The 12,673-nt window shown below is 41.7% G+C and overlaps 1 protein-coding gene across 1 annotated transcript; it reads left to right on the plus strand.

Annotated features, from left to right (window-relative positions):
• Window positions 1-257: 257 nt before the first annotated feature.
• On the plus strand, window positions 258-12,673 carry slc30a8 (solute carrier family 30 member 8). The gene is made up of 9 exons (XM_056298680.1): window positions 258-334; window positions 1,415-1,581; window positions 2,101-2,247; window positions 3,864-4,017; window positions 6,808-6,980; window positions 7,836-7,945; window positions 10,221-10,326; window positions 10,698-10,832; window positions 12,528-12,673. The coding sequence occupies exons 1-9, from the start codon at window positions 258-260 to the stop codon at window positions 12,671-12,673; spliced, it is 1,215 nt and encodes a 404-aa protein (XP_056154655.1).

Raw genomic sequence — 12,673 nt, forward strand, 5'->3', positions numbered from 1 at the left:
GACCCTTGGCTGGTTTGTTGAGGCTGATCAGCGGCCGGTGATAATCAGGTTTTCGGGAAACTTGAGAAATAGAGAGAGAGAGAGAGAGAGAGAGAGGAAAAACACGAAGTGGTTCAACATAAACAGTTGCCACAGCAGAATCTTATCCGGGTGACTTTTTTTTAACCCCAGCTACTACTAGATTTAATCCGTTTCATCTGTCGGGGTTATTTTCTTCTGTTAAAATTTCCAATTAGGTTGTCTGCTGCGGTTGGGTCATGTTCGGAAAGAAGGATCCAGAAAGAGTGCACCTGGTGACGGAAACCGGGAACATGTATACCATCACCATGGGGAGGTAAAGTAGCCTCGTTTGGTTTTCGGGTACTCGCTTGTTGTGTATAATGAGCGCACCGTTGTCACACGCTGCATGTCCTACATTTGAATTAGACTACTTCAGAGCACCGCGTGATTTTTTTGGTCGTTTCCCCCCCCCCCCGGTTCATTTCGATATGTGAATAATGATAGGCGTTGATGATGTATTTTATTTCATTATTTCTTTAATTTTGTATGACTTTTTTTTTCTTTGTTCAGGGCAATGCCTTTGCTCACGTTCATTGCTTTACACACGGGTCTGGGTCTTCATAGGATTAGCAGTGCGCAAAATTGGAGCGCACAGTGAAGTGGGTAGGCCACCAACTGGGTTTGGTTTTATTCTCTTGCGCGCGCCCGGGGCTGTGTGTGTGTGTGTGCGTGCGTGTGTGCGTGTGCACCGAGAGAAACTTAGTTGTGTGAGATATAAAGTTGTAAAAGTGCACCTGACGGCTGTGTGAGATCCAGAGGTCAGCGGTTTTACACTGATTTACAAACCTCCAAGCATAGTTGCGACAGCGACAGTCCCTACCCGTTATGTTTTATGGTCACACCTGTGGCCTGGATAAAACAACCTGCTTTGACACAGTGGACTGAGTCATTCGCGCGATTTTCATTCTGAGGATTACCTGAAAACTGAAAGCTGGATTAACTATATTACGATTCTCTGAGACGTCCCGTAACCATTCCAGGTGATCCACTGAAAGCCTGCAAGTGTGCTGCTTGGTATCCAGTACACATGAATGAACCTTTTCCCATGTACAGTTTGTTTTTGTCCATATCCAACACCAGTTTATTTGACAATGTCAAAATCATTACTTGGTTGTAAAAAGTTCAAACATAAACCCACAAAACCAGCCTCCCATTCCGTGTCAGCAGAGACGACTGGTATTCTTTATTCTGGGGTTTCTAGTTTTAGGTTGAAGTATTGCTAGGAGAAATTGATTTTGTAAATTAGACACGGACATAAGTGTCATGAAATTGTTGAAACCGCTGCAGACACAGCTTGTTGTGCATCTTACTTCCTCCTTATCGCATTTATTGTGGTTTGTGATGGATATTGCAGCTCACCAGACCGAGAGGCACTGCGAATAGACAGCAGTGGGGATGTCAAGCACTGTCACGATAACAGCCATGCGCAGGAAGACCGCGAGCGAGAGAAGAAAGTGGCCAGGAAGCGTCTGTATGTGGTCTCCGTCATCTGCTTGATTTTCATGGTTGGGGAGATCTTAGGTGAGTCTCATTCTCGCTGTGTTTGTCTGTCTGTCTGTCTCTCTGTGTTTCTGTATGTGTGTGTGTGTGTGTGTGTGTGTGTGTGTGTGTGTGTGTGTGTGTGTGTGTGTGTCTGTCTCTCTCTCTCTGTGCCCATCTGCCTGTGTCTCTGCTTGTCTGTTGCACCAGTAAGTCTTTACTTCTCTCTTTTCTGAGTGAAACTCTTATGTAACATGATGAAACACTTCGGGGGTGAACGGTCTATTTTTCACAACAAGATGACTGTAATCACATGAATGTGATGGACCTTATCTCACCTATACCCAAAGAGTGGGTACTGCAGATACTTCGTCTCTGGGTTCCTTCATTAATTTGTGCAAGTTCATCCAATTTACATTGACCTTCACCATAAATCAAAAACTGTAAAGCCCTCACATCTCTCCATCTCCTCACCTCTCTTTGGCTTGTTTTGTCCCTCCATCCTTTCTCTCTCTCTTTCTCTCTCTTTCTCACACACACCCCTGCTTCCTCTTCCTGTAGGTGGGTACTTTGCAGGCAGCCTGGCTGTGATGACAGATGCGGCCCACCTGCTGGTGGACTTGACCAGTTTCATCATCAGCCTGTGTTCCCTGTGGCTCTCCTCCAGACCCGCTACGCACAAACTCAGCTATGGCTGGCACCGCGCAGGTGAGGCCTTGCTTCTGTCAGGGTTTCTTTTTGGAGCTTTCTTTTATCTCAAAGATGGGAAGCCTGCACTCCAAATTTTTCTTAATGTCTTCTTTATCCTGTCTTGTTCTGGGGGCGGTGGAGTTATAGCCAAGAGGAGGAGGAAATGACGAACATTTCGGCCTGAATTTGGACTTGTTTCCTTGCCCTTTTTTTTTCTGGTAGCAGTGCTGGGCAATACGAAAAAAAATGGCTTAAATGCAGAGCATAATTTCCCCACAGGGATCAATAAAGTATCTCAAAAAAAAAAAATTACATTGAACTGTTTGGTAGTGTAAAGTATAAAATCAAACCAAAATTTGGGTTTCAAATAATACACCCCCAAATATACCAGACGTCACTTTGAGAGAAATTTTAGGAAATGGAGTCTTATTTTAGGTGACGTGATTGTGTCATGATATGACAATATTAGTTTTTCGTCCCGATACCACTGAAAGACAATTAATGATGATAATGAATTTCTGCCCAGCATTAATTTGTAGTGACTTAAAACGAATGAGACAGGTTCAGCAACTTGTTTTTTTTTTCACACCCCTTTCTCTCCCCAATTGTACTTGGCCAATTACCCTATTTTCTGAGCTGTCACAGTCGCTGCTCCACTCCCTCTGCTGATCCAAGGAGGGGTGCAGACTACCACATGCCTCCTCTGATACATGTGGAGTCTCCAGCCGTTTCTTTTCAGCTGACAGTGAGGAGTTTCGCCAGTGGGACGTAGCGCGTGGGAGGATCATGTTAATCCCTCCAGTTCCCCCTCCCCCCTGAACTGGTGCCCCGACCAACCAAAGGAGGTGCTAGTGCAGCAACCAGGGCACATACCCACATCTGGCTTCCCACCCTTAGACATGGTCAATTGTGTCTGTAGGGACGCCCGACCAAGCTGCAAGCAACTTGGGGTTCAAACTGGCGATCCCCATGTTGGTAGACAACGGAATAGACTGCTATGCTACCCGGACACCCCAGCATCTTGTTTGATGATGTGTCAACCATGTGGTTGTTGGTAGACAAATCTGCAACAAGAGAGATTTGAGCCAGTCCCTTTTGACCTTGATGTCAACCTTTTTTATGTTGGTGTTTTAGTCCTTGCCGTCATAATGGCATTCCAATTTTTTTCACCAAAAAGCCCCCCCCCCCATCTTCTATTGGTGGCATGGTGGCCCAGTGGTTAGCGCTGTCGCCTCACAGCAAGAAGGTCCGGGGTTTGAACCTTGGGGTTGTCCAACCTTGGGGGTCATTCCAGGTTGTCCTCTGTATGGAGTTTGCATGTTCTCCTTGTGCCTGCAGTGGGTTTTCTCCAGGTGCTTAGGTTTCCTCCCACCATCAAAAAGACATGCATGTTAGGGTTAATACTCCTGTCTGTGCCCCTGACCAAAGGCAATGGAAAGAAGAACTGGAGTTGGTCCACAGGTGCTGCAGCTGCCCACTGCTACTAGCTACACAGCTAGGATGGGTTAAATGCAGAGAAGAATTTCCCCACAGGGATTAATAAAGTATATCAAAATTTAAAAAAATTAAAAAGATTATCTATCTATCTTTCTGTCTTTCTGTCTGCCTTGGTCTCTGTCTTTTCACGTGTATAGAGATCCTGGGTGCATTGCTGTCTGTGTTCACCATCTGGCTGGTGACGGGTGTGTTGGTTTATCTGGCGGTGGAGCGCATCATCAGTGACGATTACACCATCGAGGGCACTGTCATGCTCATTACCTCCAGTTGTGCAGTGTTGGCCAATATCATGTAAGTAAATCAAACAAACCCAACTTTTAAAACATTAACTTCACTGGTCCAAGGTTGGAACAAGGTGTGAGGGGACTGAAGAGCATTTCTAACTTGGAATTGGAAAGCCTTTCTGCAGAACTTAATTATCTTTGAAAAATGGCAACTTGGGGTAATGTATGATGAAATATTGTCGGGCTGAACGATACAGTGAAAAAACAGGAGTTGCATGTTTTCACCAGATTTATGCAGCTTTTAACATTCAGTCGTTCTGTTTGGAAAGATTTTATCCCCCTATGAATGATCAGGGTGATTTTAGAGAAGGAAATAAGGCAGTTTTCCAATACTCTGACTGACTCAGTACAACACCGTTCTGTTAAAACTTGAACCATCAATCCAAGCAAGTCCACGATAACTCAATATTTATGATGCAAATCGGTAGAATAGAGCTCGTCTGCGAATCAATGAAAGAAGGGTGATGTCTAAAAAGGATTCAGGAGATTACAGGAGGCTTTATATCACTGTTACCCAGTTGACAATTACACTTATAACTGCAATATTATTCATGGGAATTAACATGACGAAATAATTTAACATTTTATTGCAGAAATACTATCCTCTTACGTTACGAACTTATTTTTTAAATAACCTTGCTGGTCTTAATTTTCTATCAAGCAGTACAAAGGTTTTACATAAAGTCGCCAATGAGCCCATGACATCCTTTGCAATGTGACTATTGCACATGCATACACTGCAATATCAATGCCAAAATATATTGCTTGATAAGATATTTTTCATGATTAATGTAATTAATATCCCACTCTTATTAAGGTAAAAACCCATATTTATAAGAGGGACTGACAAAAAAGAAATTATTGACACTAAAAACCTCAAGAGCAAGAAGTCCACAGACTGGAATGGTACTGACATGTCTACAGTTAAAAATATTCTTGAATGTATAGCAAAACCCCTGACACATATCTGTAACCAGTCTCTACAAATCTGTGTAGTCCAAAGAAAAATGAAAATAGCTAAAGTCATAGAAATATATGAAACTAGAGACAAACAAGTACTCTCAAACTACAGACCTGTTTCTCTGCTTCCACAGTTCTCTAAAATACTGCAAAAATATATTTTATACAAGATTAGATGATTTTATCACAAAAAATAATGTACTGTATGAACAACAATATGGTTTGAGAGCAAATAGGACAACTTCATTTGCACTGATTGAATTTGTAGAAGAAATCACAAAGGCAATAGAAAACAAATAATATGCAGTAGGGGTGTTTCTGGACTAAAAAAAAAGTATTTGACACTGTAGATCATGAGTTACTAATAAAAGAAAAATTACAACTATATGGTATCAGAGGGATAGCACGATCCTGGTTATCCAGTTACCTACAGAATAGGTACCAATATGTCGAAATACTAAACTTCAAATCACAATTACTGAAGGTTAGATGTGGGGTGCCCCAGGGCTCAATGTTGGTACTGTTGATTTTCATATTGTACATAAACAATATATATGAAGTGTCAAAAACCCTGAAACATTATATTCACAGATGATTCAAATTTACTCTGCTGTGGAGACAACTTGGAACAATTCGTGGATACAGTGGAAAAGGAATTGAGCAGGATGAAGAGTTGGTTTGATGCAAATAAACTAACACTGAATTTAAGCAAAGCAAAACTTATAGTCTTTGGGAATCGATCTACCAACTCAGACAAGAAACTCATGGAAATGACGTAGAAATCGAAAAAGTATCTGAAATTAAATTTCTCGCATAGACAACAAATTAAGTTGAAAGCCCAACATATGTATATTATATTAAAGCTTAAATATTCAAATCAATTGCAATACTGAACAAAGTCAGATCTACTAAATCAAGCTTCCCTAAATTCATTGTACTGTTCCTTCATTCTCCCATACATTACCTACTGTGTGGAAGTGTGGGGGAATACATACCAAACAAACACAGATCCAATCTTCAACCTCCAAAAAAGAGCTATACAAATTGTAAATAAAACCACTTACAGAGAATCAACATATCTAAAGATTTGGTTGATTTTAAAACTATTCAAATTATGTGCAGAGTAATATCAACAATTAATATCAACAAGTATCCAAGAGTTGTTCCAGCAGAGAAAGTAAACACACTTGGAGAGGAACCTGCATATATATATATATTTTTTTTTTAAAAAAAAACACCAGTGAGGACGGGTGCAAAACATCACTGTGTTACAACCAAGGGAGATAGTTTGTAGAATAACTGCAGTGATTAGCTGAAAACACGTGGTTCATTATCTGAACTAAAAAGACTCTACAAAAACATAATATTGAACGGTTATGAGATGGACCGGTGACCTTTTTGTTTTTTGTCCAAATGGGTTGATTTGTTTGAGTTGACTGAGAATAGATATCACAGAATAGATATCACTGATGGCTGTAAACTGAACTTTCATTTGCCATTATCAGTGCATGTTTAGTATAAGGAGGTAGGACTAGTAAAGTTTTCAACTTCTTACCCCTTTTGAACATGATCTGTATTATTTGAGTTGCTTATTTGTCACTTATATGTTGCTGATGATTTTGTTTGTTTTTGTTTTCTTTAATATGTTCAATAAAATTGATTGATTCAATCAACCAATTCTGATTGAATCAATCAATCACTGATTCTGAATCACAATCAGGTGATTCTGATCTGATTTTGATTGATTGATTATCCCATTAAGTGCGGAGGAAACCAATGCTGATTAATTAAAGCAACTAGTGAGTAAAAGTAACCAATATGTTTCCTCTTGGAGCAGCATGGCCTTCACCCTCCACCAATCCGGCCATGGCCACAGCCACGGGGGCCTCGGTTCACATGGGCACAGCCATAATCACAAGGAGGGCCAGGGAAACCCCCCAACGCCAGACCTCACCCACTCCAACGGTGACTACGATGATGTAGATGTGGAGCAAAAAGGAACGGCTCATGGTACAGTATAAGGGATCAAGAGGTCCAGATCACTGGATCCGTACAAAGTTGTCTTAGTTTTGATACAGTCTGAATTCAAAAGCCTAACCTCCTGAAGGTTTACATGCATACAGCTACCCCCATTTTGATACTTTCTACTGCTTTGTGTTTAATGGAATAGCAAATGCAGGAATGTATAAATCCTGAACGCTTTTGTAGTTACTCGTTTCAGTGGTTGCTGTTGGGTAGGATTTTCCTTGGGAAGAGTGGTGCATTGCTTAGCTTTTTATGCCTTCAGCATTACGGCCTAACGCAGAGGAAGAAGTATGGCGGTCCCATGTCTTTAAATAGAAGCACGCAGATATGGCAGAACAAGCTTCAAAAAATACCTTTAATAACAGATAGTACTACATCAGTACCTAATACCCAGGGTTAAAACGTGATTTTTTTTTCTTTTTGGTTTGGCAGATGAGAAGGTGCTGGTTCGACTCATTTCATTTGGTGTTTCATAGCCTTTGGGTTTCTTGGATTTGGATTATTCCAACACTGTTGCAATGACCACACTTCCTCATAGATACCAGTAATTTAAACCGAAACGACAATCTTCAGGATTGTAACTTTTAGATGATCGCCGTCTTTCCAAATAATTCCTCTTGAGCTTGAAAGGTTGAAATGTAAACTTTGTACAGATGCACTCATCTGCTTCTGACTCTCCATTTAAACATATGATGAAAAGTCATTTGAGCTTGTGGAAAGACACAAAAGATGTTAAAGAATGTAGTCGTTTGCTAACTCTTGTCTTTTTCTACATGAACAATATAATTACATTTACAGAGTACAGTCTCAGGAAATTACAGCGCCGTCTTTTTTTTTCAGGGAGGGTCAACCAGGCGAACGCCAGTGTACGGGCGGCTTTCGTCCATGTGGTGGGAGACTTGCTTCAGAGTGTAAGCGTGCTGGTCAGCGCCATCATCATCTTCTTTAAGGTCAGAGGTCAACATGGAAGTTTTAAAGTGTAACTTCTCCCCCAGGTCTGAGCCTAACTCCACCCCCTGCACAATTTTGGAAAATGTTAAAAAGTGGGTAAGGGGGTGGGGGGGGTGGATGTGTGAGGTAGGAGCATGGGCAGGAGTAGCTGGGGAGATCTGCGACGAGTGCCCGGTGCGAGTCGCTGGCTCACTGCCACACACCACTGTACCCTGTCCCCTCCACCAGCCCACCTTCCGGTACGGTGTCAATCACCACCCCGTGAAGACACTGACGCGGATGTGTTGCAAACAGAAGGGGGCCCCGCGAAGACGGGCAATGGCTTTCTCGGCGGCGGAGACAGGTGGGCGACGGGGCGACTGCTCCTCCAGCCGCGGCGTGAGCCAAGCCTGACCAACCCAGGTGTCCAGTCGTGCTTCTACAGCTGTCAAAAGCACAAGTCCGAACCACTGCACCAAAATTGAAAATAATGAAATAATATAACTAACTGTAAATTGAGAAAATGTAATAAAGGTTCAAGGTTAGTGCGTTAACTCCTGTGAATGATGTCTCGATCAGCATATATTTGAAAATGAGTGCGCTTTGAGGTGGGTCACCCACCTCTGATTAGAGGGCGTTAACATTCTATTTTTATTTTTATTTTTTTTAATTTCATTACTAGTTGCATGGTTCAAGGCTGATTTAAAACAGTAGATGACGTGTTGGGCCATTTTCAACCCGTGAAATGTTGATTTTTATGAATTTGGTAAGAAATGTGAATATTAACTCCAGCATTGATGTGTTTCATCGCCGTACGGTCATATCATTCAGTTTACAGCTCAAAAAACACGTTTTTAGTACCTCTTTAATTTAGGGAGTGAAAATTAAATCCAGGATGAAGTGAGCAAAAAAAAAAGGTGAAAGAAAGAAAGGAAAAAAGAGAAAGCAGGTGTTGAATACAAAGGACATTTCTGGCACAAATCTAGAAAATAAAGACTATCACTTCAATGTAGTCTAGTCTCGGTCTTCATTTTTGAAGTAGCTCAAAAATCTTCTTTTTTTTTTAAGAGTTCTTTTAGTTGTTTGACAGCCGGGTTGTTATGACATGGACTTCTTGTTTTACTTGTATTTTTACAACCTTTCCACCAAATGGACTCGTATGTATTCGAAAACGGTTTTGATTTGTTCCGACCTGTGACTTGACTTGGATTGGTTTATCTCACGTCATCAGGACTCGGCTGCGTGACTAGGACCTTTATGACATACAACTTGAGAACCGAGAAAGGATGTCCCAATCTCATCCCTTATATCTGCCGGACACTTTTTATTTATTTCTGTTAACTAGCAGCACCAAAAAAAAAAAGACGCTTTTGGTCGGTCTGGTCGGCTGCGGCTCATAATATGAGGCTATCAAAAACATGCTTACAGTAGTTTGAACTTTCAGCCCTCTGTGTTGGGAGCACTCAGAGCCTCTCAGTGCCGATGGGGGAAAAGCAACAGCGCATCCTTTCGCCCTTTCTCTTAAGAGAGAGAGACATTCCTGATGGGCTCTCCTTTGGCTACATTTTGGGTTTTTTTGGTTCCTGCAGTCTGTCAGAGGAATCCTTGTGATCCCCATGTGGTGGGCATCTTCTCCCTAGGCCATCAGTATTACTGTGCCATTGCCCTGTCTTTTCAGAAATACTAAAACCACCAGCTGCTTTATACCTACTGCCAAAGAATTGTGCAACAAGTGTCCTGCATATTAGCCAAATACTTCCTTTGTTTCTCAAAGACTAAAGGCTATAATAACCTGTGTGTGTGTTCATGTAATTCTATCTGAGGACCAATTTTCACTTTTACTTGTCAAAGTGAGGACATTTTAGCCAGCCCCCCCTACTTTAAGTATCTATTTTAGGGTTAGGACTAGGTTTAGGGTTACGGTTAGGATTTGGTTAAGGTCAGGCATGTAGTGATGATGGTTAAGACCAGGGAATTAATGTAGATAGCAGTACAAGTGTGTGTGTGGTTCACTTATTGGACAACGATATAACAAAAAGTGTTATAGCGACAGAGTTCTGTGTCCAGGAACTTAACCTAGAAAGAGAATTATTCTTGGTGTAGTAAAAATAGGATCAATCCTTATAGAACAAGTTACATAGATGCACTTCCATATCAAATTCAAGACCAATATTAATGAATCAATATTTTTTTACTATAATGATGATGATTATCTTCATCGACAATGTAAATGTTCTGTCGTTTTAAGATTTAATTTGGTGCTGTAACCCTGCTCCGCTTATTTGTTTCTTGCAGCCAGAGTATAAGATAGCTGACCCCATCTGTACCTTCCTCTTTTCCGTATTTGTACTGGGCACCACATTCACCATCATGAGAGACATAGTCATTGTCCTGATGGAAGGTAAAGCAAGTATCTCCTTTCCCACACTTTCTAAAACAATGTCCCTCTACTAAATTTAGTTTTGGTAAAACCCATCTGCATGATATTGCACTTTTAGAGTTTGAAAACACTGTGCATACATGCTGGGAGGTAACTTAGAATGTGGTGTGATGATGAAAAGGTGCATGCAGATTTGTTGCAACTGACATTTTTTTAGAAGTATAGTCATAACCATTTGGCAAATATTAGCCTTCCCCTTGGTGTTTACTATCCAGCATCATGGCATTTACACCCATGTGTTCTCTCTCTCTTTCTCTGTGCTTCTGCATGTCTCTCTTTGACTTCCATAACCAGCCACTCGGTCACTTTCTTTCTGTTTCTCTCTTGGCCAGGTACTCCTGCAGGAGTGAAGTACAGTGAGGTGAGGGCACGTCTGCTAGCGGTGAAGGGGGTGACAGCGGTCCACAACCTTCACATTTGGGCTCTCACCATGAATCAGGCTGTGCTGTCTGTACACGTGGCCATAGGTGAGAAGGAAATGGCCTCTGCAAAAGAGGCCTGGATACAAATGAACAAAAAGACTTCAAAATGCATCTGGGTTTCTTTTGGATAGTGAAACATAATTTTCACCAATTCAAATTGTGGCTTGCTGTCCATACATTTAACCATAGGTGTGGTCACAATGGTCACAAAACATTCACAAAAAAGAAAATAAATATTATATGATGGTTTAACATCTTTTTTTAATGTAATTTGTGATCATGGGTCAACTGTCTTGTTTGAATTGGGTCTTGTTCACGAGTGAGGGTAGGATGGAGCGGGAGATTGACAGGCGGATTGGTGCAGCATCAGCAGTAATGCGGACATTGTACCTGACCATGTGGTGAAGAAGGAGCTGAGTTGGAAGGCAAAGCTCTCAATTTACCGGTCAATCTTCATTACAACTCTCACTTATGGTAATGAGCTTTGGGTAGTGACCAAAAGGATGAGATCGCGGATACAAGCGGCTGAAATTAGTTTCCTCCATAGGGTGTCTGGGCTCAGCCTTAGAGATAGGGTGAGGCGCTTGGACATCCGGAGGGAGCTCGGAGTAGAGCCGCTGAAGCTTCGTATCGAAAGGAACCAACTGAGGTGGTTTAGGCATCTGATTAGGATGCTTCCTGGGTGCCTTCCTGTGGAGGTTTTCTGGGCATGTCCAACTGGGACGAGACTCCGGGGTAGACCCAGAACTTGCTGGAGGGACACTACATGTCTAATCTGGCCTGGGAACGCCTTGGGATTCCCCAGGAGGAGCTAGAGGGTGTTGCTAGGGAGAGGGACATCTGGAGTGCCCTACTTAGCTTGCTGCCACCCCGATCTGACCCCAGAGAAGCGTCTGATGATGAGATGAAGATGAGATGAGATGGGTCTCAATTGTCAGTACTCACACATGAAATTAATAGCAGTATAAAGTTTGGACTTGCAAGTTAATATATTCATAAGATATGATTCTTTGTTCTACATCCAAACTTGCAGTGGTTTTTGCACAATAAAATACACATACACCAAGCTGGAGGACATTGGGAGATCTTAAAACAGTCTTTTTGTTCAAATGAGGTAATTTAAGCCCAGATTAATAGCTCACTGTTACTTAAATTTCAAAACTATTTTGCAGTTTGGCATGAGATTTACTTTTTTGAATACTAACAAAATGTCCTACTGTGTATGTGAGGGCTTGGGAAATATTTGAGGCGCTAAACAACTCAGCCTTGTATCTCTCAAACTCACTCTTATCATCTGATTTCTTCATCTCTCCAGTTATAAACTCTTCATACTTAAAGATGCTTTTTTTAACTATTTGCAAAGCGTTATTTATTTGTTACAAATACAAAATATAATGAATTATACGAGACGTACTGTAACGGGACAGACAGACGGCAAAGAGAGGCATTGAAAACAAACCAAATACTCAGTGTCTTCTCCAAGCTGTTCTTTGCATGTGTGTAGACCTTATTTGTATGTGCATCTTGGTGCATATGTAACCCAGCCACTGAGGATGCACAAGCCAGTGCACTCTTAGTGCACTACTACTACTAGTAGTAGTATGTTGGTGCATATGTATGCAGATGCACATTGTGCCATTCCTGTTGTTGTTGTTTTAGCTGCATTTTTACATAAAACATGTAGGTTGCCCATCATGCATTGCTGTTAGTCATGTCCTTTGCCTCTCTGTCCCCTAACAGACGAGTCGGTGGATGCCCAGACAGTCCTCAGAGAGATGACGCAAACCTGTTTCTCCTCATACAACTTCCACTCAGTTACCATTCAGATGGAGAAACAGGCAGACCTGAAGCCTGGGTGTGTTCTGTGTGAGGACCCCAAGATGTAG

This window comes from Lampris incognitus, chromosome 18 (genome assembly GCF_029633865.1).
Source record: "Lampris incognitus isolate fLamInc1 chromosome 18, fLamInc1.hap2, whole genome shotgun sequence".
In the NCBI taxonomy this organism is placed as follows: domain Eukaryota; kingdom Metazoa; phylum Chordata; class Actinopteri; order Lampriformes; family Lampridae; genus Lampris; species Lampris incognitus.